General features: G+C 50.7%; 1 protein-coding gene across 1 annotated transcript; it reads right to left on the reverse strand.

Moving 5' to 3' along the window:
• Nucleotides 1-1649: 1649 nt before the first annotated feature.
• Nucleotides 1650-3213, reverse strand: NEUROG1 (neurogenin 1). Its single transcript, XM_072840284.1, has one exon. It carries the CDS (start codon nt 2943-2945, stop codon nt 2193-2195), a length of 753 nt encoding a protein of 250 aa, XP_072696385.1. The 5' UTR covers nt 2946-3213; the 3' UTR covers nt 1650-2192.
• Between the last annotated feature and the right edge of the window lie 23631 nt (nt 3214-26844).

Consider the following 26844-nt stretch of genomic DNA (forward strand, 5'->3'; position numbering starts at 1 on the left):
AGCTAGTAGAGTGAATTAATTCTGAAACAGACAATAGAGTGGGGCCCCAGGCAGGGTCATTCAAGAGACACAACTTCTTCCTTAGAGCTTTTAGCAGAAACAACTCCATTCTCAGCCCTCACAACTTCTGAAGCTTTTCTTGGAGGATCCTTTGTCTGCTCTGAGGGCAGTTAGAGAAGGCATCCAACTTTCCAGAACCTTCTGTAAAGGAGCCTTTTTATCTGAAAGAGGGCTCCTGGCTGGTGGCTGGGCTTAGTGACGCCTGCTGGAGATGTGGCTTATGAGTCTGTGGATCCAAGTCATCAGGACATACGTCTTGAGGAGGAAAAACTCTTGCGCGGGGGAAAATGCTATTACTGGCTTTACTTTTGACCCTCTGTTTCTAGGTACCTCCCAAACAGATATGATTTCTTTAACAAGAGAGTATACTATTTTCCTGAACTCCTGCTTCTAAATGATTAAGTTCATGGAAAGGGGTAACCCAGTGGGGGTAAAAAATTGGTCTTCATGTGTGGTAACTTGTGAGCTGGGGAAACAGCAAAGCATTTTAGGAAGCATCTTTTTAATCATCCGCATTCTGAAATTTAAAACAAAAGCTGCTAGTGGCCAATGCTGTTAGCTACTTGTCAGACAACAAACACACTGCAGTCAGAAAAATCCCTACTGAGTTTGGGCGGCTGATTTCTCTGGCAGCAAATGAAAGCTTTGGCTGTTGCCCTTGAAGACTGGCTGAGCAAGCCAGGACAGAGCCCACCGAATGTCTCCCTATTCACCACCCACCGCCCCTGCCCCCCGCCTCACTGTGGGCACAGCATGTGTGTGTGGGGGTGTATATAGGGGGTGTGTGTGTGTGCGCGCGCGCGTGCAGGCACCCTAACTCACAATTTTAGGCAGGTGCACATCCCATCCAGGGATGCCACACCAGCCTAATTCATTCCACACCTCACAGCCAGGGTGATCTTAACCTCAATGGACAACAATTTGGAGGCATTGTTTACAAATCAATTTCTCCCTCTAAATAGGCTGTTAGAAGAGTGGACCCTTCTGCTTGCCCAGGCTGGGCCCACCTGTCACTGGGACTTCCTAGCCACTGGTCACACTGTATTGATCTTTTTAATCCCCTCTCTTTGAAACACAGAGCCAGCTGATGTGGAGTTCCTCAAAAGAAAGAGTCTCCTACCGCCCCTACCTCTACAGGTAGCTGCGTATCCGGGCTAATTCCCCACTAAAAAGTCTTAATTGGCTTATGGGGAGCTTGAAAGATCTCCCTTGTGTTTATAAGGTGAAAGGAAATGATGAATCCCAAATGCCCTGGTCTGTCTATCCCGTTCCTTGGTGGAAATCGGGTGCGTTTTATTTTTTTTTAATTGTTTTTGAAAAGGGACTGGAAGGTTTGGAGGTGGGTAAGGATAGTGTTTCACTTTGGTGGTTGAGCCGCCAGGGGAAGGGAGAAAAGCCTCAGTGAGACATCAACATTAGGCGAGAAACTTGGTGACTTATTTTTTTTTTTACTTAGTTTTTATTTACACGAAACATCTGCAGTACAAAAATGTAAACTTTGATAGCTCATAATAATAGAATAAAATCTTTATATACAAAAATACATTTTCATATGAAAGAAGTATCTTGAATAAATTAAAGTACTTTCCAGCCCAGTCGGTGCCTGAATAGCTACGCAAGTCTCAAGTCTCTGGGTTCTTCCTAGAGCAAGCCTGCAGTGGTGGGGGTCGGGATCCATAATGCATGAAGCCCACTCCTTGTCTCTCCTTTTTAAGCCTTTTCATTGTATTGTCAGCCGGCTCAAACCGAATTTTCATGCTCGTTTTTCTTCATTAGAGTTCTACAAATTGTAAAATTGACTTTTCACCTCGTCTTCAGGGGCTGATCTGTCCCTTTTCTAAATCACACTGAAGTGGTGGCTGGGGTCAGCTCTGAGCCAGCCACAAAGGAGGTTTTGTGAAGTTCAGAAAGTGCAAAAGGAAAGGCCGTCTAAGGGCGGGCAGGAGGGGCCGTGGGCTGAGGGCTGGAGAAACAGACCAGGGGGCAGCCTCGGCGAGGGTGCAGCGACCTAACAAGCGGCTCAGGTATCTCCCACCCCTTGAAAGCTCCTGCTCCCTCCCTCCGCCGGGCTGGGGCTCCTTCTACTGCCTGTTGCCTGAGGGCGGGGGAAGATAACGGTGTCCCTAAGGGGCCTAGTGGTACGGGATGAAACAGGGCGTCGTGTGGAGCAAGTCTTTGGGCAGGCCGGGGAAGGAGAAAAGGGGGTCGCCGGGGCCGTAGGCGAAATCTTCCGAGGCGGCGGGGCTACTGGGGTCAGACAGGGGCGAGGCGGCGGTGGCGCAAGGGGAGGCGGCGGCACCGGAGCCCCAGGACTCGGCGTCGCTGGAAGGGCTCGGGGGCCCCGGCAGGCAGGGGGCGCACTGCGGCGGCAGGAGGCGCTCCCGGGCACCGCCCCCGGGCAGTCCCTGGTCGGCGAGGCGCAGAGTCTCCGCCAGAGCCCAGATGTAGTTATAGGCGAAGCGCAGCGTCTCGATCTTGGTGAGCTTGGTGTCGTCGGGGAAGGAGGGCAGCACGCTGCGCAGCGCATCCAGCGCCGCGTTCAAGTTGTGCATGCGGTTGCGCTCGCGGTCATTGGCCTTGACGCGCCGGCTCCTGCGCAGCGAATGCAGCAGCGCCTCGGAGCGCACACGCGCTCGGCCCCGGCGCCGCCGCCGCTCCTGCTCGTCGTCCTGCGCCCGGGGAGTATCGGGCGCTGCAGGAACCCCGGGCACGGCCCTGCGGACTGGCACGGGCGTCCCCGAGGCAGGAGCTGGTGTTGGGAGCCGGGCACAGTCCTCCTCGTCGGTGAGGAAGCCGGATAGGTCGCTGCTGCTGCTGCTGCTGCTGCTGCTGCTGCTGCTGGCGCAGTCGAGGTCCGAGAGGCAGGTCTCCAGGGGGGCTGGCATCGTTGCGCGGCGCAGGACCGACGGGCAGGTAAGAGCGCGCCTGGAGGACTGGAGCCCGGGGTTGAGGGCAGGGTCGCCGGGGCGCACTTACGTTACAAATGGCCCGGGCCTACCCTGTGGCTGCTGCGGGCGCGAAGGCCTGGAAAGGCGCGGGGGCGCACCTGGAGCTTGGCTTCACCTCCTCGCCTCGTCTGCAGGGGCCACGCTCCTGGCCGGTCTCCCGAGTGATCTCGCCGGCGAGCAGATCAGCTCGTGTGAGTACCGAGTGTGGCACACGACCGGCCTCAGGACCCCTTAAGTACCCGCCCCAACAATGGGCGCCCCCCTCCCTTGCCACCCCCGCCCCCGCGGCAGCCCCCGTGAATGCAGCGAGGCGGCAGGTCGGCCCCGTGCGGCGCCCGGGTATTTGCATAATTTATGCTCGCGGGGGGCCGCCCGGCCCCTCCCCCCTCCCGGAGCGTGCCCGTAATTACCGCGGGCCAATCGGCGGCGGCGGCGCGGGGCCCCGGGAGCCGGCTCCGGGCTAAGCCGGCGGGGGCGTCTCCGGGCGGTGCAGCGGAGGCGGGGGCGTCCGGCGATTAGCGGCCGAGGCACGCTCCTCTGGGGGCGGGCCCGGCGCCCCTCGCCGGGGTGGGATGAGGAGGCGGGGCGCGGGCTGGAGAGTGTGGCCCGCGCAGCAAGTTGCGGAAGCCTGGAGCCGGCTGGAAGCCTGGGGTCGCTTCCTCTCTCCCGCTGCTCACTGGCCCTGTGACTTCGGGCCAGTGATTTGACCTCACTTTCCCCATCTGTAAGATGGGGCACAAGTCTGTCCTGTTGAGGATGATGTGAAATGATGTTCGAGGGACAGTTGGCACGGCGCTTTTGTACGGCAGCGCCCCACGAATGGTGGGGAGAGGCAGCGCCCTCAGAACTGCGGGAAAACCCCCACCCAACGGCGGAGGGGGGCCGAGTGAGGGTCATGGAGCAGAGGGCAGAGATACGTGCTTCTGTTCCTTCCGGATTGAAGAAACAGGGCAATGCCTCTTCGACTCCTCACCTAGGGGCGGAGGATGGAGGAGGTGGAAGAGAAGTTTGGAAAGTAAAGGAATAGATGGTTTTTCAAGTTGAGTTCAATTTTGGCCGAACACTCCTAGCATCTCACTAGTCCCTCAGCCTTCCTACCCCAACACTTTGCAGTGACTTTTAAAATAACAGAACCGGGATCCCTGGGTGGCGCAGCGGTTTGGCGCCTGCCTTTGGCCCAGGGCGCGATCCTGGAGACCCGGGATCGAATCCCACGTCAGGCTCCCGGTGCATGGAGCCTGCTTCTCCCTCTGCCTATGTCTCTGCCTCTCTCTCTCTGTGACTATCATAAAAAAATAAAAAAAATAAAATAACAGAACCATGCGAATCCCCCCCCCCCCCCACAACTCCCAGAGCCCGCCCCCTGACTCTGCCTCTCTGGACCGGCAAGAGGCCTCTGAGGCTCCCTGGAGTGTGAGCACCACCGCCCCTCCCCCCCAAGTAGACCTGGCTTTCCTGGCCCAGGAGAGACGGTAGCAAGCACCCAATGGAGCCACTGCCACACCCCCCTATTCCTTTCTCTCCCTTAGTGATATGAATGCACCTGTTATAGCAGAAGGTTTACACTCTGCCTGTCAGCAGTCACTTTTCTCTGGTCACCAGGGCCCACTTTGGAGCAGTAGAACCCAGACACCCCCAACTTTGTACTTAGGGAGAAATAGTCACTAAGGAACACACCAGATTATGGGAGCGGGGAGGTTAAAAACAAAATGAACAGGGCAGCCCCAGTGGCGCAGCGGTTTGGCGCCGCCTGCAGCCAGGGGTGTGATCCTGGAGACCCAGGATCGAGTCCCACGTCGGGCTCCCTGCATGGAGCCTGCTTCTCCCTCTGCCTGTCTCTCTCTCTCCTTCTCCCTCTCTATGTCTCTATGAATAAATAAATAAAATCTTAAAAAAACAAAATGAACACCTTTTAGCAAAGTTTCAGTCTCCTCTCCATGATATCTGGGTGATGGCCTCAGGTGTGGACCCCGGCCTGTTGTCCTCAGAGCTGTCCTTGCCGGATACACTGTCCCCTTTCTGCTGTGCTGTTGTCTAGAGGCAGGGCCTGCCTTGGCTGGTGGTCCAGTGCTGGTCTTCTGGCTTCATGGACTCTGCTCAGCTCCTCCTTCCCCTCTGCCCTGCCTTACATTTTACTCCCCACCTGGAGAGAAGGCTGTACATGCTCATATAGAAGAGCTTTAGATTTGTTAGAAGTCACAAAAAATGGATTTAATCTGGTGAAGCAAGAAAGGGAAATTGTTGGCTGGTAATAGGCATTTCAAGGGACACAAAGGTGCTGGTATTTGTGAGTCTGCTGGAGCTGAGGTGTCCTCACTCTGCTTCCATGAGGCTCCAGGGCACTCCCACCAGCCTTGATTTGACATTGCTCGGTGCCTGTATGATATTCCTGAGCCTGGGGTACTCAATCACCACAAAGTAGGGGCCTTAAAACAGCAGACGTTTATTCTTCAGGAGGCTGGGTGTCTGAAATCAAGGCATCAGCAGGGTTGGCTCTTTGGAGGTTCTGAGGGAGATTGTGTTCTGTGCCTCTCCTAGCTTCTAGGGGCTCCTGGTAATCCTTGGCCTCCTTGATTTGTAGCTGCACCACTTCAGTCTCTGCCGCCTCCTTCTCTGTCTTAAAGGGACACTGGATTTAGGGCTTATAAAGACACTCGTCATTGGATTCAGGGCCCACCCTAATCCAGGACGATTTTGCCTTGAAATCCTTACCTTAATTCCAGCCACAAACTTATTATTCCAAATAAGTTCACATTCTGAGGTTCTGGTGGACACATCATTTGGGGAGCCACTATTCAACATACTACTCCAACATACTAGCTCCTTTTCTAAATTCTTGGGAGAGAGGATCTGTCTGTTTAGGGGAACAGGGTCACTGGAGTGTCATTTCTTGGCTGCCTTACACCTGAAGAGCTTTCCTGTGGAGGAATTTGAATGTATGGGCTCCTCCCTCCGCATTCTTGGCAATTGGGGTATGGCCGTGTGACTTAAATGGGGTCAGTTTCTTGCCCCACTTGGAACTTAGGCTCTGAGCTAGTGACAGTTCAGAGTATACATGTTTTGTGGAAACAACCTGGATGGGCTAATGGCCAGTGGTAAAAGGTATGGCCAGAAGCCAGTGGGTATCCTGCCCTAGCCTTCTGGTGGGCCTGTCTTTAGTTGTGATTCTGCTACCCGTCCCCCATTCCCCCCTATATTCCGAGCCTGGTTCTCTAGTCTTTTCATTGACTGCACAAGAAACCCCATAGTAAGACTTTTCTTAGTAGGGCCCTTTTGCTTGGGTTGGCTAGGTTTGATGTCTGTGGTTTGCTACATAAAACCCCAAGTTAAATGCTCCATTGCCAAAGCATGGAGATTGAGGCAACCCATATACCATATTGCTTGCCTATTCTGGACCAAGCACTGTGCTAGATACTGGGTTATCAGGGGTGAAAACCCGGCTGATGGGGGTGATGGGCATGGAGCCTCATAAGCTTAGGGTTCACCGCTGGCAGAACCCTTGGAGGTTATTCATCTGCGTACTGCACCTCAAGCCTAGGAAGCAGGTGGATGATTGAGGGGTCTTTTCTCCTGGTTACCCCAGGGATCGCTGGTGGTCAAACTAGAGCCAGACTTAGGAGTCCTTTTAGCCCCAATTCCAGATTTTTCCATCACAGTTAATCAGTAAGTACACAGTGAGCACTTCTTGCATGCTGCCCGGTGCCAGATGCTCTGTGTTGAGTCAGGCAGACTTGTAGTCATGGAGCAGGGAAGACGTGGCCAGCCGGGGAGAAGTGGTCACAGAAGGTGACCTGCCAGCGGCTGTGAGAAGTACTGAGGGTCCATAGAGGCGGCAGAGCATTATGCATCTCCCAAAGGGAAGGGGGTCATCAAGAAAGGTTTCCTGGCAGAGGAGGACTTGAGAAGACCTTGAAGGATGGATGGGATATGAACAGACAGTTTAAATAGAAGGGGATTATGGGGATGACTGTGGCGGCCAGTCTGGATGGGACTTCTATGGGGTCCCAGTGGGAAGAAGGTAGGAAACAGTTGTGATGGGCTTCAAATGGCCATGGTAGCCTTTTTTCTTCCTCTTTGTCTCATTCTCCTCTTGCTTTTTCTGAGCAGGGCTATCACAGTTGGTCCAGTGGTTCACTGCACAAGAGCATCCAGTGCAAGTGGAGGCTAAATTCCAACCTCTCTACCATGTGCCAAGCCATGTACCGTGATGTGGGATTGCATCTTCCCAGAGAGGTGTCCTATTTAAATGTGCCCAAAGGTACCTTGTGAGCTAGCAGTGGCTCTGTGCTCTCTCCTGCATGTGTCCCACTCCTCTGCCTAAGCCGTAGTTACCTGACTGGGCAGGCATCTGAGCCTTCCCCTGCCTGCTTCTGGCTCTTGGGCAGTACACCTCCTCCCTGGACATTAGTGCTTGCCCACTTTGCTTTTCATAAGTGCATCTGAGGCTTGGGTGGATGAGTGGGGCTGTCCTGCAGGTGACCCACTGAGGATGGCACTGAGCCCTGGGAGAATGAGAACGAGATGTTGGCTTAGGCTCCCATGTGTTCCCTTTGAGGCTCAGAGCTCTCCCTTCCAAAGAAAGTCTGAGAAGCTTCTCCTGCCCACCAACTCCCTTGGAGGCTAAAGGGATGTACAGAGCACATCTGTGGAAGCCCTCCTTCCCAGAGCACACTAGGATGCTATCTGGGCAGGCAATAAATCTGGCCCCAGCAGGCACCGAGGTGGCAAGGGCTGCACCAGGTGTTCTGGCTGCCTGATGTGTAACCCATCCAGCTGCCAGTCTGGGTGGGGAGATAGATGTTCCAAGGGACTGGATGTGGTCCCTGAGTTGGTAAGGATGATGGTGGACCCTCGCCCAGATGTTCTCATCAGAATCTGGAAATATGGATCAGATGCTGAAGTGGTGATTGATACTTAGAGCCTCTGTTTGACCCTCATATTGGAATAAATGCCTTGCTTTAGCATCCACCCTCCTATCCTGTGCTGACCTAAGCCCATGAGGCTGAGCAACATGCATCTGTGACAGCTCCAAGTGATGCCAAGACTGGGGCTTCTCTAGTTTTGCTTGGCTGTGTGACCACTGGGGGTGTAGAGGGGAGACGAGGATCTCTGGGAGGGATGCTGGGGCTGAAAGGCTGAAAGGACATGCCTCTTCCAGGCAGCTCTGGAGGTCTACCTTGAGGCCACTGTGGAACCAATAGGGAGGTGACTTCAGTCCCTTACTGAGAGGACCTTTCTGATGTCAACACCCAATGAAGGAACCAGCCTGCTGAAGACATGGGAGGAGAGGCTTTCAGGGTTGAGCAAGGCATCTGATGTTTCCAGGATCTTTTGAGATTCTTGGTGGGTTTTTTTTGCTTGTTTTAAGCAAAGAAAGGCCAAAATAGGAGAAAATAGTGGCCAATTATAAAGGTTTATCTGCAATAAATTAATGTGGTCAGCATACACAAATACAAAGCTGTCTGTGCTGTTCACCAAGACAATTTCAGAATTTTAAAACATTTTTATTTATTTTTTAAGCAATCTCTACACCCATCATGGAAGCTCAAACTCATGACCCTGAGATCAAGAGTTACATGATCTAGTAACTGAGCCAGCCAGGCCCCCAGACAATTTCAGAATTTTAAAAAGACCATCAAGTAATCACGTGTGTAGACATGGAAATGCAGGGATAGGAGCAGATTTAAATTTGTGGGGGCACATCTTCTTCCTGTAGCTTTGTCAGTGATTCAGTGACCATGCATGTGACTTCATTTGGAGTTAGTACCCACAGCCTTTGGCCCTTTTGTGGACATGAAGCTGAGCCAGATGGCTTTCTTGCCACCCTCCCTTTCAGTTTTCAGAAACACAGATGCCTGACATTGAACAAACTATCTTTTAGAGAAGCTGCTTCAGGAACGAGGCTGAGGGGTTAGTGTCCTGTAATTCCAAGTGCTGGTATGATCATCTGAATGTGTTGGATGGGGCAGGAGGAAGGACATCATCAAATTCCACACTTTTCTCCTAAACAGTTTCAGTTGAGATTTATCATTCCCCATCCATCCATACCAATTGTTAGACAGAATATTAATTTCAAGAGTGCTGTGGCATCTACATGTGGATCTGGATTTTGTTACAGGTGATCGTCTTCTTTTTCTTCTTCTTCTTCTTCTCCTTCTCCTTCTTCACAGTATACATGAACTGTCAGATGCCATTTAGGGTAAGAGAGGTGAAGGGTGTTGGTGCCTTACTCAGCCACTCATCCATCCGGGTCTTGGACACCAGGCCGTGCAGTGCACCGAGTTTATAAGGCAGATTTTTTGCACAAAGCAAAGCTGTTTGAGGGCCACCCTTTCCAAACCATCCCAACTATCATCATCTAGTTCTTTCTGGAGCTACCTGTGGGGAGGGATGGCATTGGTTTGCTGGGTGGCATTTTAGAAAGAAAACACTGTAATCTCTCTCTCTCTCTCTTTTTTTTTTTAGAAAAAAGGAAGAAAAGGGTGCAGTTACTCCCGAGGAAGCAACGAAGGATGATGTTGGACAGAGAGGCACACAGTAAATCCTTTCACTCTGTTAAATACACCCGCAGATATGCGTTTCCATCTAATAGAAGCAGGGTCGGGGTGGGGAGTGGAAAGGAGAAACAATTCCCTGTTTTCTTTACTGATGACCCATGACAGTTGTGGAAGGGGGGGCAGGAGGGAGGGGGGAAACGAGGCAGGAGGGGGGAACAGAGGCGTCTTTCAGTGACAGAGCAAGGAAAATGGGAAATTATCCATGCTTTCCAGAAATCCGTGGAGGCCCCCTCGGCCCCTGCCCTGCTAAATACAGTGCCGGCTGTATGCATTTCCCACCTCAGAGATGTCTGCTTGAATATTCTGTGGCATTGTATACTGACGTGTTTGGTTGTGTACAATCTGCCTACTTGGGGAATAAATGTTGGCCTCCAGGGGAAGTCCTGGTGCAGATCAACTTCATTCTAGTGCTGTATAAGACATGCCTTCAAAAAAACACATTGGTCAGTTATGCAGCCAGATAAATTCTTTCCATGAGAAATTTTCAAATTCGATTGGCGTTCCCAAGCCTGGTGGTGGGGGACAATCTGTGCTTGGGCTCGCCTAAGGTTTGAAGGGCGTTTGTGGTTTGGGCCAGTCTTGGGTGAAACAATGTCCTTTTTGTGCCCAAAGTACAGTCGGGGGAGGCAAATGGGGTGTGCACACTTGTGCAGGGTTGTCCCATAGGGGTGCGGGGCCCTGGACTCAAGAGGGTTTAGGCATTAGGTGCTCAGCCCCCATCAGGCGTGAGGCCTGGAATCATATTCACATCACCTGCATGAGGCTAGAATCAATCCAGAACCTCCTTCAAAGTCTCTGAGTTTTGCCTTCATAGATTTCTTGAACTCTTCTGGGCTCGGATTTAGACACAAAACAGAACAGAGGCCCTGATGTTGCTGTCACCAGATTCAGCTCCCCAAATTCAGGCCCCACCTGCCATGGGATATTGCTAAAGCCAAGGTTCATTTTTGTCTGTTTCATGTTTTTAAATCCTTAAGAACATCTTCAGGGGAGATCAAAAACACCCGCCTCACTCTAAGGTGCTTGTGGGTCAAGTGTGGGGAAAAATGTGTGAGGATGTTTTCTTCTGTGCCTACAAAAGAAGCCACAGTGAAATTTATCCTAATGGAATTTCACTATCGTTTTAGGGGAGAGAATTCTGAAATAAACAGAATAGAGAAATAGCTGAAGGGTTTCCCTTTTGCTTTTTCTCTTCCTTAATGCTGCGGGCTACATATATTCATGTTGGGTTGGAACACAAATGCATTTTGTTTGTAGTAATTAAAATGTTTTAATGAGACAACCATAAAATCCACCATTAATTATTTTATTTCAAACACTCCTGCCTTCTTTTGAACCAGGTCTATTTAGAAATAGTTTAGAGAGTAGCCTGCAGTTTTATTCTTTCCTCTGCATTATACACAGGAGTGGAGAAGTCATTTATAAATAATTACACAATGTTTTGGGTCTTTGGGCTTGTATAATATATCAAAGCGATTAGTACACTTATTGTTCCATTGTAAATGCTTTTTTTCTCCTTTCAGTTTCACTTGCCTTGTCTTCTGGCTAAACCTTTTTCTGCAAATCTTTTGTCTTCTTCATTCTTTTTGCTTGTTACAGTCCGGGAGCATTCTTCTTATTCAAACACTCGCAGCAGGGGCACAGAATGAGACTTCAGCCGCATCTTAAGTTTTACCGTAACTTTCTGGCATTTTCTTTTCTTCTAGTTTTCCCAGACTACCTAGGGGCAATGAAGAATTATAACATACATGAATTATTGGTACTCCCCTTGAGTTAAAGGGTGGGGGTAAAGGGTGCTTCATTTTCAATGCCCCCCCCACCCCCACCCCCCCCGGGTATGAGCGAGCCGGCGGCCGCGAAACAATGTATTTATCACATCGCCCGTCTGTGGGCCGCGCCCGCGCGCCCCCTCCCGCGCTGCCGCCGCCGCCGCCGCCGCCGCTCTCTTCGCCGAGCCTCGGATACAGGCTCCCAGGCCGGGGCCGGGGTCTCCGTCCGGGCGGCGCGGCCGAGGGGAGCGGCGGGGCCGGGGCCGGGCCGGGGCGCAGCGGGGCGGGCCGCGTGCGGGGATTAGGGCCGCACGAGAGGAGACTGCGCCGCGGCCTCCAGCCACGTGAGGACGGACGGGGCTTCAAAGGTGCCCCCCAGCTAATCCTTGTTATCCGGCGGCGCGCCCGAGCTCCGGCCTGCTGCTCGGGTTGGGCTCCCCCGCGCGCCCCCGGAGCCCGCCGGCCGGTGGGGCAGCCCGGGGCCAGCCGGCGGGGTTGCACGGCGGGGCGGGGCGGGGGCCTCGAGGGCCTCGAGCGCCTCGCGCCCCCGGCACCCCCCGGGCCAGGGTGCCGTGGCGGGGGAGGCGGGGGGGGGGCTCGGGCGCGCGCGGGTGGCGGCGCGCACGGGGCGCTCTCGGGAACAAGTAGCTGGAGGGCACAGCAGGCCCGGGGGCGCTCCCCGCAGCCCGCGCCTCCCGGGGGCGTATCTGAGGCCGGCGCGCGCCCGGCCCCGCGGGCCCCGCCCCGCGCCCCGCCCCGCCCCGCGCCCCGCGCCCCGCGCCCCGCCCCGCCCCGCGCCCCGCGCCCCCCGCCGCCCGAGCGGCCGCGCGGCGCAATCTGTCAGGCCCTCGGCCCGTTTCCATATGAAGGGCGCGCCGGGCGCCTTGGGAGCGCTGAAAGGCCGCTCGCGGTCGGGCGGGCGCGCACGCCCCGCGGCCCCGGCTGGATTTGGCCGCATTTGCATAGCAGGTGCTGATGCTTGTCCATTCTTACTTAAAGAAGTTTTAATATGGGATAAATTACCAGGAATTAGGAGCAGGCGTGGGCGGGAATAAAGGGACCGTGTCGCCCGTCTTACCGCCGCCTGGCGCGGGGGAGCAGAGAAATATTAAGTGAGATTCGACTTCAGAAGTTCGTCTCCTTAACAAGCTACAATCCAACACCCCCTCCCACCACCACCACCACCAAAGAGCCAAGAGAAAACAGGAGGCAACTTGAAGCAATTTGATTTTAGAATCTGTTCTGCAACCAGTAAAGCAATAATCCCAGGGACAGTAATACGATTAGCGATCGAAGATCTTTGAGTCAGAAAGTCCGCTTGAGTTGAAAATGTTAATCCTGACCCTAATCCTCCCTGTTGGCGGACGGAGTAGAGTGCTGTGCCCTGGAGCGTGTGTTTTCTTCCTCTACTCTTAAAGGACCATCAGGTGAGGCCCACGTTGGCCTATTTCTTGATGACAAAGAGGGCACACCGATTTGCCCAAGGCCACAGCCCCCACCATCTCTGGCCAGGGGTGCTGGGCTTCCCTTTCCCCCTAGGAACCAGCCCCATGTGGCTGTGCTGGCTCCTGTGGCTCATTCCATCCATCTGCTTGGACTCTTGCAAAGGCTTAGAGCAAAGTGGATTTTTGAAGAGATGGGATTTTGAAGGAATAGGGTTGGGACAGCTCATCCACCCAGCCTGGTCTCCTAGCCTCCTGTAAGTCAGACCCTGGGGTGTCCTCTTCAAATGGATGGCTGGTTTTCAGGTTGTTGGGGACTAGAGAACAGTTGTGGCTGCCTCACACTCTATCCTGCCAGATTGTGGGTCTGCTTATCATATTTGTGGGGGAAATGCCTGGGGTCTGGGACCCTAGTGGGATCTCCACATACTTGGGGGACTGAGTAGGGGTCACAGTGAAGAATGGGTAGATCAAGCATGAGCACTGCCACCCCAGGACTCTCCACACCCCAGGACTCTCCACACCAGGATTCAGCCAGACATGCTATCCTAGGTCTGGGACAGCAGGCTGCCTTCTATGTGAGGGACAAATGTCAAGGTTCTTCTCTCCTTTGCTTTTCTTCTGCCCTCTCAGGGCCACACACTGCTTTGTAGAGTTCAGCCTCTGATCTCTGGCAAGTTTCTCTCTCCTGGTCCCGACTGATCTCACTTTGGGGCAGGATCACACCTGGGATCTTGCAGGCAGGCCTTTGGCTTGCCCCAAGCACTTCCCAACATGCCTGCTTTTCCTGGAAGGCAGTGTGAGATGCCCAAACGGACCATATGGTTTGGAGTGAGAGCCTCGGAGCCCACAGACAATGGGGGAAGTGAGAGGCCCAGGTCAGTGGCAGAGCTCGCGCGGCTGCAAACCTCTCTTTCAGCCTAATGAAGCTGTTGTCTGGGGGTAATGATGCAAATGCCCCGGCCCTTTCTCGCCACGATAGTCTAGAACGTGATTTGTCATACAATCTGAATCTTTGGGAGGACTTTAGACGGAACCTCCCCCAAAGATGGAGATGAGCCATATGTGCACTTTGCATCTGAAGTGGGGGTGGGGGCAGCAGGAGGGAGGACAGAGCCCACTCTGACTTCTCAGAGCCTGCCTGACCCCAAGGGGCTCATGAGTGGGTGCAGCGCCCTAGTGTCTAATGACAGATCAGCAGTGTGTGTTGGAAAAACGATGCAGAGGATCTGGATATTCCGAGTATAGTGGTCCCTGTGTCCCTCATTCCTTTTTCCCATGCTCTGGGATGACGAAGACAGGCAAGGGGCAGTTCTGGATGAAATGCTCATGTAATGCCTAGATTTTGCTGTGTTGAGTGCCCCGGGCTGATGTTATTTGCAGCCAGGGTGGACCCTTCAGTATTTCTGAAGCAGAAATAGTAAAAGAGAAGCAGGCACCAGGTGATAGGCATCCTGAGCCTGGGGCAGATGGGAAGGGAGGCACAAACCAGAGTGAGAAAGATAAGCAGGAAGAGTGTGAAAATCAGCTCCCCGCTGTGTGTGTGTGTGCTCTGAAGGAGAAGGTAGTGATTGCTCTTTGCCAGAAGGGAGGCAGCTTCTCATTGCCTCTGCAGCTCAGGCACTGTGGGTGCCGGCAAAGTCTGGGCACAGAAATATATTACTCATTATCAATCAAAGTAAAACAGACTGTGTGGAAGGCATTGATCTAATGCCCCTTGTTTGCTGGACGCAGTAGAGAAGCACCAGTGCCCAGTATGACCTCAGTAATAGCAGTAACAATGGGGGGAGGGGGATCTGTGGGATGGAGTCTGCCCTAGAAAGGGAGCAGGAGAAGCAGAGATGACATAGTCACATCCGCCTGCCGGTAGGTGAGGCCTTTCCTTTCTGCCCTATCCTCTTTGTGCCCCCAGGCAAAGTGCCGGCTCAGCTTACAGGGTGCTCAGAGGGTATTTGTGGAGAGAAGGGTTTTATGTGTGGGCACTGGGTGTTCATGTATATGTGTCTGCCCAGGTGTGGTTGACTTGCATGTACACATGTGTGCGCATACACAGCCCTTCCTCACCTTTACAGCAAGGAGTTGGGTTGCATCTCCTCTCGGGAATTACCCCACCTCTGTAACCTGAGAGTTGGCCCACAACTAGGCACCACAGCCCCAGGCTCTGCTGGGTGCTCGGTGCCTGGCTGGCAGAGGGCTTGCTGGGTGGGTATCTGTTCACTCATTCTGTGGTGGTGTAACTTTAGGAGTTAAAATGGGATGGGGTGTGAAATGGAGGACTACGTAGGATCTGAGGAGAGGTCCCTAATTACCCCTGCTGTCTGTAGGGGTCAGGCAAGGGCAAAGTGAAACCCTGGGCACGCCTTTACTGCCAATCATACCCATGGCCACAGGGAAGTTGTAACCAAGCTCTGCCAAAGCCCAGGCCACATGATACTCTTTCTGCTCCCTCAGATGCCCCCTGCCTCCTGTCTGGACACTGTAGGAGAGAGCGTAGGGGAGTTACTGTGGTGACAACACCAGCACTCAAAGCCCTGGCCACAAGCTGCTCACCGCAGCACCTGGACACCTGTTACCACTGAGGGGTGTGTCCCAGAGTGGGGGCTGGGAGGTGGCTCTCCTGGAGTCGGGTAGGTTGGGGGTGGGGTGCTGGGAAGGCAGCCGGACTAGACTTTCTGCTCTTTTGCGGGCTCTGCAGAAATCTTTCCAAAGCATCCCTATTTCCTTTCCTGCTTTAACAAATACGTTTCAGCATGAGCCCTGGGAATACCCAGGGTAGAGATGCTCAGTAGAAGTCCTCTTTACTGCGTGATGCCACCATCATCATCAACATTTACACTGACATAAATACTGTTTCTGAACAGTATTTTTATGGAGAGACTTTGAACTTCATCCTCAATATGAATAATTTTATTAAACTTGTAAGCGTGTGCATTGTACATTTTAATCTGCCTTTCAAATATGAGGAGATTGTGGCCCAAAGAAGTTAATGTACATGACCAAGGTCATGGGGTTGTCAGACAGTAGAGCCAGAATTGGAGCCCAGGGCTGTCTGGCTTCAGCACCCATGACATTGACCACTCACCTTCTCCTTTTCTCAGTTTATGTGAACACCACTCTGTGGCCAGCTCCACAGAGAGGCTGGAGACATGGGATGGAAACCACAGCTCTACTTTGTGGGGGAGGGCAGCTGTGGCAGATGCAGGCGGCAGAGAAGGTCTATTCTTGTGTGTTGGCAGGTTGCTCTTGTGGAAGAGGGCATACAGGAGACATTGTTTGGGTTTGAAGTCTGCTTCTGTCCTTGTTTTCTTGGAAGGAATTGAGAGGTCTGAGTTCCCTTTGCTACCTTGAGAAAATCCTTCTCTCACTTTCTGAATCTCAAAAAAGAATGATGGGGGGGGGTAGGAGATGGAGGGGTGTTAGGTGTCCTCAAAGGCTTGCAGTCTGGGGGGAGACTTCCAGGCTCCAGTAGTGCCCTCATCTGAGATCTTGGGGAGTCACCTGGATATGGGACATTAAATGTTTCCCTCTTCTCTCTGGTCTCCCTGTCTTCTTGGTGAGCAGAGCTTAGGAGGTGCCAGAGACCTGGGGAGCTGAAGCCAGTAAACTCTCTGAGTGGTGAAGGGGATGCTCTCTGTTCTCTGTCTGGTGTGGAGTTCATGTTCTAGAGTTTGTGGGCTGTCCTGGGCTTCTTGTCCTCATGTCCCTGAAGAACTCAGCATGATCTCATCACTGAGAGACTGTAAGTGACTCACATTCATTGATTCTATAGTTGTTCATTCAATTCATTTGTTCACTCATTCATTCATCGCTAAGATGTTAAGTCAACTTCTGAGTAGAGAAGATCATTTAATTATCCTGCTTAAAACCCTTCAGAGATTTCCCATGGCACTTAGTGTAAAATACCCATGTCTTTTAATTTTTTTAAAGATTTTGTTTATTTATTAATGAGAAACACACAAGCAGAGAGAGAGAGGCAGAGACACAGGCAGAGGGAGAAGCAGGCTCCATGCAGGGAGCCCTGCATGGGACTCGATCCTGGGTCTCCAGGATCAGGCCCTGGGCTGAAGGCGGCGCTAAACCACTGAGCCACCCAGGCTGTGCCATGTCTTTTAATTTTAACTCCAGTTAACAAGGCTGTGTGCGATCTGCCCCCTGCAGACTTGGGGATCTCTTGTGGGGTATCTCAGCCTCATGGGGGAGGGCCAGTTCCTTTGCCCTCTGCACACGGGTCTATATTCGGGACCTTTGAATGCTCTTCAGGGCTTTGTACCTGTTCTGCCTGGAGTGCTCTCCCCATCCTGGAGGATGGAGGAGGACTTCTCAGAGGAGGACCTCCTGCTGATCCTGACCAAAGCCACCTTCCATGACCCCAGAGGTCACTCTTCATCACAGCACTGACTCTACTAGCCTGTTAATGTGTGGTTAGTCTGCATATGTATTTGCTTGCTATTCCTTGTCTCTCTGTCTGTCACTAAACTGAAAGTTCCATGTGGGGCAGTAACCTCTGTCCCCCGATGACTAGAACAGTGTTGGCTATGTATGTTTGGTGATTGAATGTGGACCTGGATTTGGATATATTTTAAATGGTGAAGTGCGTGTGCCTTCCTTTTGTAGATGTCTCTACCTCCTCAGCTCCAGGAAAATCTGGGCTAAAGAAAAAGTATGTCATGTATGAGTGATTTAGCTTTTACAGAGTGGGAAGCTGGGTGCTTCTGACTGGAGTGTGTCCAAGATGGGTGTTTCTCTCAGCATGGGGACATTTTCTGACTTGGCTGGACATAGCACATTTTTTCCTTGGGCCTGACTCCCCATACAATAATTTTGCATCTTGTTTGAATCCATGATCCATGGGACTCCCTGAATCACACTCTTTATGGCCAGAGGAGATTGCTGTATTTGCTAGGGTAAGAGATGTCTCTTCTCTTTATAAAAGAGATATGTGGGCATGCCTCTCTAAGCAGTGTGGGATTGGATGTGGGCAGGCTTTCCTGTCGAAAATGGAGAATGGACGACCAACCCTGGAATGCTCATGAGTTGCAGGGAAGAGGAGGATCCCCCTCAGCGCCGAGTAGGGACTACGTGGTTGCTGGGGGCAAGGTACACCTGGCTTGATGACCATCAGCAGGAAGACAGCTGGGACTGGTTCTAAGGAAAGCATCTCTGTCGCTTCCAGGAATCCACACATGCTGGTATGTTTAGGGTGGGAATGTCAGGGGCCCTACCCTCCAACAAGCCCTCAGCAGCCCTCTCCTGTTGCTCCCTTCCTTCCCCCAAGTCCTGGCTCTGTCCACTGAGTACTGGCATCTAACTGAGGGCTACGTGTGGGAGAAGACACCATTCCTGCCCTCAAAGACTGGGCAGTCTGCCTGGGAATCAGAACATGGGTGTGCAGCCAGTGAACAGAGTTCAAAATTCAAACATAACTCTGCCTATGTGCTCTCATCCACTCAGCCAGTCATCCACCTGTCATTTATGGGATACCTCCTGGGTGCAGGATACCTCTTGGCTGCAGTGCTGGAAAACTCGAGGAAGATGAAGCTGCCCTTCTGGAATCTACATTCCAACAGAAAGAGAGACCACAGTCACAAAAATGAATCCACACCTAGGATAGCAGGTGGTAACATGTGCTAAATAAATAGGAGATAGCTACTCTAGCTGAGATGCCAGGGAGATCTCTGGGGAGACGACTCGGAAGCTGAGATCTAAAGGATGAGAAGGAACCAGCCAAGGGGGATCGAGGGGGAGAGTATTGCAGGCAGAGGCCCTAGCAAGTGTGGACTTTGGGGCAGGAACAAGCTTGTGGTGTGTGAAGAACTGATGGAGACCGGCGTATGCTGAGAAGTGTTCCCAAGTGAGGTGCAACATTTGGACAGGCAGGGCATGTCTGTGTAACATTTAGCATGTACCTCGCACATACACTGTAAACCTTGTATGTTACACCTGGTTTAATCCTCCCACCAGCTCGGTGAGGTGTGTACTGCTGTCCTCTTGTCCTGCAGAGGAGGTGGTGGAAGCTTGGACAGGTGAAGCCAGTTGCCAAAGGCCACGCGACAGGGCACATGGTGGAGTCGGATTCTGAACATGAGTGTGATTCTAAAGCCCAAGTTTGTACCAACCAGGTGATTTCGTCTCGCAGTGTGCGGGAGAGCACACCAACTGCACGTACCTGCAACCTGGAAAGGGACGGAGAAGGGAGAAACCAGAGGAAACTGTAGTCATGGCCTGAGGCTGTTGGAAGATCACGTGGAGAGGTTTGTGGGTAATCGCAGGGCTGAAAAGTCCTCATTTACTCTCAGAGACGATTGCTTTTGTAGGAGTTGGCTTCCTATGGAGTGCCTGAGCTGTCCAGAGGCAGGAAGCAGCTCCACCTGTTGGTGAAAGAGGGTGACGGTCTTCCGACCCAAGAGGACCCATGGATTCATGGTAGTGTTTGTCAGCCCCTGGGTGCAGGCCTGCCCTGGATAGGGTAGGGTGGTTAAGGGTGTGCAGGAGAACCTGGAGTCCCAGCTCTGCCTCCAGCACAGAGAGTGCCCAGTTGAGAGGTCCAGCTGCCTGCTCCGCCTCTCCTCACGGGTACCGGTGGATCTCAGAAAATAAATGGAAGCAGCATGTGTCAGAGGTGAAGGATCTGGATAGGCTTGAGGAACGTGGAGAGGCTCTGGCAAAGCGGCAAACCTGAGCAAGCACATGTTTTTGCATAAGCTGTTCACTGCAGTATTGTTTGAAATACAAAAGGTGGAAATGACCCATGTTAGAGGAGCCGGAAATGAAGTATGTTGCATCCATATAAAAGAATACTGTGTAGCTGTAAGAAAATAATTAAAAAAAACTTTCTAGGTACCCATGTAGAAAAGTATCCAAGGTATATTAAGAGAGGAAAACAAGGGGCGCCTGGATGGCATAGTCAGTTAAGTGGCTTCCTTTGGTGCAGGTCATGATCCTGGGGTCCTAGGATCAAGGCCCACATTGGGCTCCCTGCTGCTCAGGGAGCCTGCTTCTCCCTCTCCCTCTGCCTGCTGCTCCTTCTGCTTGTGCTCATGCTCTCTCTCTTTCTCTGTCAAACAAATAAATAAAATCTTTTTTTAAAAAAGAGAAAAAACAAGGGCAGAGACTAACATTTTATATAGTATGCAATTACATGTATATATATGTATAAAATGTATATAAGTATATTTTATAATATATATAAAATAAATAAATATTCATCTTGCTTGGCTAAGCCTAAGAAGACTCTGAGGCATGCTTGGAAAACTGTTAACATAGTGGTTGCCTGAGTGAGCGTGTGGAGATAGGAATGGGAGGGAGACCATCTGTCTTAAAATGTACCTTTGGAATATTTTTTAATTTTCAAGTTAAGTATATTATTACATATTCAACTTAGTGGTTTTAAAAAAGGAAAGTTAGAAATAAGCAAAAATAAGTTGGAATTCTGATTCCACTGCAGCTCAGCATTGCTTCTCCTCCCCTGGGCCTTTGCAGCCTTGGGTTTAGAGCTGATAAACCTTGGTGGGTCATGTGGGGTCCAGAGTTCTAGAATCTGAGAACTTTTATGGGAAGATTACCCACTGAATTGGAAGCACTGTAAACCTTGTATGTGTAAGATAACTTGTTTCTCAAAGGATTCTTGTTAGACTTTGTTACTCCATATTTTTTGATGTTTTGATATCAAGATTCACCAAGTTGCATTCATAAGCTTTTTGTACTTTGTTGTAATTAGTGATGAGACCAGGTAGTTATTTGTTTAACTGGTGTCAAATATTTACTGAGCACCTAATAGGTTTGGATACTGTGCTTATTCCCGGGACTGTGCTTATTCCCAGAGAAGCCTTGGTCTTAGGTTCCACCCTTGGGGGCTCACCATCTAGACGGAGAGCAGGGAGCTGTTGGGTGGCCCCCAGTTAAGGAGACACTGAAGCCTGCCTGACAGAACTAGGAAGGCTTCAGGGAGGGGGGAGTCCTTACATGGAGACTCAAAGCATGAGTGGTGGTAAGCAAACGTTCCTCCAACATATGTTTTGATCCAACATAGAGCGCCAATGAGAAATGGCTGAGTTGGTTTTTTATTGTCAGAGCAAGCGTGTTTTATTTTTCAAGCGCTCTATGTTCATTTCAAAAAAGAAACACATGGCTTCTGCTTCTTTTTTCTTAGCTTCCATTAAAATTACTGTAAGAACTACTTTCTCTATACTCTGGTTGCAAATAGGTGGTTGTTGCTTCCAGTTTACAGGTCATAATGCAGCTGGCAAAGCCTCTGATCTTTCCGCCCTGCCCTGCCCTGCCCTGCGGCTCCCTGCCTGCATCCTAGGCCTGGCTCTGTCCACCACAGCAGCTAAGACACACTGCACCATGACTAGTGCCAGCGCCTTGGTCACTGGGGACTCAGCTTCTTATTGTTATGCAGTGTGTAGTAGGGGAGACTCCTAGGGTACTAAGGTATTGATCCCCTGCCAAGGCCTCATAACTAGGCTGTGTTCCCTTTGTGATCTCAGTTTACCTGTTTCTGAAATATGAGGGTTGGACAAGGGGACTTGCTGAGGCCTTCTAGATCTTACCCTCTAGAACCATGATGCTGAACACATGGGAAAACTCATGACATATCCCAGGTAAGGGGGTCCAGTATACTCAGTGTGCGTGGCCTCCCTCCATCTTTCTGCCACAATAAAGACAATCTTTCATCTTTACTGAGCTCAGTCAGGGGCAGTGTGGCTCCTTGAAAGAACATTTGAGAGGAAGCTGGGGACAGATCTGGGTCTAGGTTGAGGCCTTTCCCCTTTCAGGCCTCAGTCTCTTCTCTTGGGTCACCAAAAGGCCGATGGATGAGGCCCTTTCTAGGTCCAGCTTTATCAGAAGCATCCCTGGCCCAGTGGCAGGTGTAGAGACTGGGTCCTTTAGATCTGTCTCCCCTACCCCAGAATCCTGATATGCTTTTCTGAACATCTCGTGGGAATGAATTGAAGCTGTATATATGTATATATATATATATATATTATATATATATATATATATATTATATATATATCTTTAAAAAAAACCCTGCCAAAATCTTAGAGGTCCCATAACTAAATTTCATGTCATGTTTAACAGAGATTCAAAGCATTCGCTTATTTTTTTAAAAGATTTTGTTTATTTATTCATGAGAGACATAGAGAAGCAGAGACACAGGCAGAGGGAGAAGTGGGCACCCTGCGGGGAGCCCGATACGGGACTCGATCCCAGGACCCCCAGGATCACGACCTGAGCCGAAGGCAGACGCTCAACTGCTGAGCCACCCAGGTGCCCCTCAAAGCATTCACTTATTAAACGTAGATCAGAGGTGCCATAGCATTCTGTTTTGGTATTTTGTCCTGTTGAAGGCCTCGGTTTGGCTTTTGGGAGCTGACTTGTAGCCATGGTCCCTGGTGGGACCTGGGCTAGCCTTCACAGGGGCGACTTTTCCTCCGAAGGCACAGTGTTGAAAGGGTGAGGCAGAGGAGGAGAAGGTGTCCGTGAACTTGTGGGTGAAGCCTGTATTTGGAGCATTTCCCAGCTGTTGGGCTCACTCTGGGACTCCCGCGTCACCTCCCTGGTGCTGTGTGAGCAGCCACAAGGTGGAGCTCGGCTCCCGTCTCCCAGAGGCATCTGCTGGCTCTGGGAAGCCCTTTCCAGACTCCAGGCCTGGGAGGTGGTGCAAAGGACTTGGAAAGAAAAGTGCTGAGAAGCAGCCCCCCAGCCCCACCCGAGTCCCCTGATGGGGATGACAAAATCTCTGCCTTGAAGGAAATCCTCTCTCCTTGGCATCCGAACCAGCCCATTTGGCCCCACCGTGTTAGGGGCTGTTTCCTTCCACCACAGGCCAGGGGACGGAAGCTCGGGGAGGGGGGGGTGTCCAGTTCCCAGAGGCAATCTGGGGCAGAGTCCAGCTCCCAGTTCACGTTTTCCCGGGTGCAGGTCCTCCTTGTATCATGGGGCCGTCTGTGCTTTCCCTGTTAGTTGTGGCGTTGCCTCATTCCAGCAGGTGTCAGCAAAAGGTGCTCCCTGAGATCATGCACTGTGGCGGCCCCGTCACTTTCCCACCAGATGTGTAAAGAGGGAAAGAAAAGTATTGCTGTTAAAAAAAACAAAAAACAAAAAGAACCCCTCTCTTCTTTTGAAAGAGGTAATATATGCACAGAAATAAAAGTCAAACAGTATGGAGGAGAGTCTGATGAAAAGAAAATCTCCCTCTGCTGACCCAGTTGCGAGCCTCCTTCCCTGGAGGCGGCCTCTGCTACCAGTTACTTGGGGGTTCTTCCAGAAATACATATATGTACTTGTGTGGGGAGGGAGAGAGAGAGAGAGAACGTGTGTATGTGTGTTTAATAGTTGGTGGTGTATTGTTTTGGATACAGAGCGCCCCAAATCCACTTGCTACCTTTCATTCCTCTACCGGCTGCCCCAGAAGCTAATCATTCTGGGCTTCATGGGGATGGAGGAGGCTCCCACGCCACCTTCTTTCAGCTGGGCTCTATCAGTGGCAGGCAGCAGCTGGAGGTGGTTGGTGGGAAGGGGGTGGGATTGGAGTATTTTTTTTCCCCCTATCTTGTGCCCTACTGGATTTCCTGTCTCAAAGGTTCTGTCCCATGATCCTCACCTTCAGCTACAGTCTGGATTGCTCCTTCAGGGCTGGGCTGCTGATGGCTCCCCACTGCTGCTAACCCCAGAGGACTGCATTATCCTACCCGACTTCCCTTAACTTTGCCCACATTTTTACAAATTTTCTTCCAGGGGTGTGCTGACAAAGGTTTAATAACACACACACACACACACACACACACTCTCTCTCTCTCTCTCTCTCTCTCTTTCTCGGAAAAACCAAACCCTGATTTGTAACATTTCCTGATTTCTGTGGTGTAAATTCTCCCACCACGCTGGTTCCAGGCTCACTGACAATGTAGTTACTGGCTCATAAACATTCTGAAAAAGTCGCCATTGGCTCCCATGCACATCACTGCCTTTCCTTTATTGTTATCTTTAATTGCCCCGTTTGAGTGTGGCATCTATCTAAGGAGTATGGGTCAGATATTTTGTAGGGTGCCCAGAATGGATGGTTTGGTAATAATATTCTATCAAACTTCTCTCCAAAACGGCTGAACCATTGCCACCTTTTGATCCCAGGATCCTTGAGCATGGTTTTTGCATATAGTTGGTTGATTAGGGTTATAAAGAAGAGATAGTCTGGAGTACTGTTTTTTTTTTTTTTTTTTTTTCTGGGGAAGGAGGGCAGAGAACATTTGTTTGGAAACAGTGTGTGTGGGTGTGTGGGTACATCAAAGAGAAGGAGGAAAGTCTCCCACCTTGGCATCACTGTCTAAGCTCCGAGTCTGTAGATCTTCTCTTCAGTGGGGCACAGGGTTTGGAGAGGAGTAGGGTTGTGGGGGGTTGAGTTTGGAAGAACCTGGACCAGAGTCCAACGAATTTGGCTTCACTGTGGCTTTGCCACTTGCTGGCTGTGTCATTCTTTAGAGTTCCTGAGTTTTCGGTGTCACATTTGCCCAATGGGGGTGACCATTCCTCTTCTCCAGAAAGTTTGACTATTCCATAGAAGAAAGCATGTCACATGTCTCAGGGAGGGCCCCGCACGTTTCAGCTGCTCTACAAGTGAGAGTTTTTGTGGTGGTGGTGATGATGATGATTGGCCCATAGTAGAGTTTGGGGCCCAGAGAAGGCAAGAGGTCTTGCCTTTAGAAGTTGTTTATTCTTCACAGAGCTGGTTTAGCCCTTCTACCTGGAAGGGTGTGTTTGGAGAACCCAGGCACCTAAATCTGTCTTTGGCTTTTATTCCCCTCCACTCAGGATGTGTATGCTCTTTTAGGACAAGCACATTCAGCCAGCTTCCACCGAGTGGCTTCTTCAGAAACCTGCCTGGCACCTTATATTGAAGGAATGCAGTTGAGGCTTGTTTGTGAAACTATAACATATGTATTTTTTTGTATTTAGAAACTTGATACATATATATATATATATATATATATATATATATATATTTGAATGTATTAATGTTTTTCAGAAATGAAGGTTTCAAGGTTCTGAAAACCAAACTGGTTCTAACAGAGTGGGGTAGAAAGTGTGGACTGCGCAACTCCTGAAAATCTTCCACTGACAGTTTGTGAACTTGCAAGAATGGTGTTGAGATGTGGAGGAGAAAAGGGATCCAACATTTCTTCCGGGGATTAAAAGTGAGTCCAGAATTGCAAGGACTCGGGAGAAAAAGGCTCTTGTTGAGCAACCCTTTGAATAACCGAGCCCCTTTCTCTCTGAGCGCTAAGTGTTGAGATGCAGCGTCCTTACTGCCTAGAAACCCAACAAAGACTGGCTTGGTGGTTGCTTTGAGGTTTCTGTTCTATGTAGAATTTTAACCATGAAAAGACACAAAGATTGGTTTCTTCTGAGTCCTTAACTGAACACCACAAAGAAGGACAATTAGCGGGGAGCTGGGCTGCTGTCTCCCACCAGCTATGCTGCTGCCGTCCGGAACCCCTCCAGGAGCCACGTGAAGTACGCCACCCAGCCCCTCTCTGCCTCTAGTGTTTGGAAATGTGCCACAGACTCAACCGTCCAGGTATGGAGATTGCTGGGCTCCAGAAAGGCTGTGGTGTTGAGAGAATGGGTCTTTATCTGTAGCCTTGTTGTGTCACTTGCTGCAAGTCCTAATCTGTAAAATGGGATAATCCTGGATTGAAGGCCTGCTCTGAGAATGAGGTGAGAGATGGTGGATAGTGTTGGCTTGGAGTAAGGGCCCTATAATGGTAGTCATTTATTTAGTATTGTCATTCTCCCCATTCCAGGCGCTAAGGCACACCTGTCCTTCTGCCTGACTTTCAGAGCCCTCCAGACCATTCCCAGCTCCTTATCGTCTGCTGTACCCAAGCAGGTCTCCATGATTTTTCCTATTCGTCTTCTTGTTACACATGTGGATAAGAGGCCATGCCTCTGACCAGGAACAAACGTCTGCATCTCTCTGAACTCAGCTTTTGCAGAAATGAAGGTGTAGTGAGCTCTCTCCCCAGGGATTACTACGAGAGTTAATGTAGACAGTGGAAACAAAGGACCTGGCTCAGTGCCTGACCTCTGGCAGATGCTGATAAAGGCCCTTTCCTTGGCCTCCACCTGGAACCTGGGCTGGAAAGGACAGAGTCCTTCCCACAGAGGCCATGTGCTGACTATACACATAACTCAGGTGACTTTCTCGTTGCCTTACCTGGTTCATGGAAAGTAGCATAGTGAGCATGTGTGTGGACTTTGTGTCAGGACTCCTGGATTCAAATCCTTTGTCACTTCCACCAAAAGGTATAAATTTCTCCAAACCTTGGATTACACATTTATGGAAGGATTTATAAAGATGTCCATAACATTTAAATTGTTCCAGGGTGAAATGATGTAAAGGATGTAAAATGTATAACGCACAATAAGGATTCGGTAAATTATTGCTGGTATTCAGCAAGTGTTTGAGTAAATATTCCTTTTCTTTCTTTCTTTCTTTCTTTCTTTCTTTCTTTCTTTCTTTCTTTCTTTCTATTTTTTAGAGAGTGAGAGAGCAGGTGAGTGGGGGAGGGTCAGGGGGTAGAGAGAGAGAATCTTTTTTTGTTGTTGTTGTTGTTGTTGTTGAGAGAGAGAATCCTAAGTAGGCTCCATGCTCAGACGTGGGGCTCAATCTCAAGATCATGATATCGTGACCTGAGCCAAAATCAAGAGTCTGATGCCTAACTGACTGGGCCACCCAGGTGCACCTGAATAGATATTTCTGCAGTTGGTGTATGAATAGGTTGCCTGGTTATGCATGTGTAATAACATTCAATTGTATCCTAACCTTTTGAGTTTGTTTATTGATTTATTTATGCCTGTTGTAAATAATGCTGCAGTGAACATCTCCATGTGAGCATTATTGTCCTTGATTGGAATTCTTTTCTTGGGATGGACTCCTAGAAATGGTTTTGCTGGCCGAAAGGGTTTATCCAGCAGTTCCTGAGGATATTTCTGTATTGCCACGCAGGCTGCAAAGAGAGCTTTGGCAGTAAAAAATACTCAGTAAAAGTTCTATTATACTCAGCAA

This window comes from Canis lupus, chromosome 10 (genome assembly GCF_048164855.1).
Source record: "Canis lupus baileyi chromosome 10, mCanLup2.hap1, whole genome shotgun sequence".
In the NCBI taxonomy this organism is placed as follows: Eukaryota; Metazoa; Chordata; class Mammalia; order Carnivora; family Canidae; genus Canis; species Canis lupus.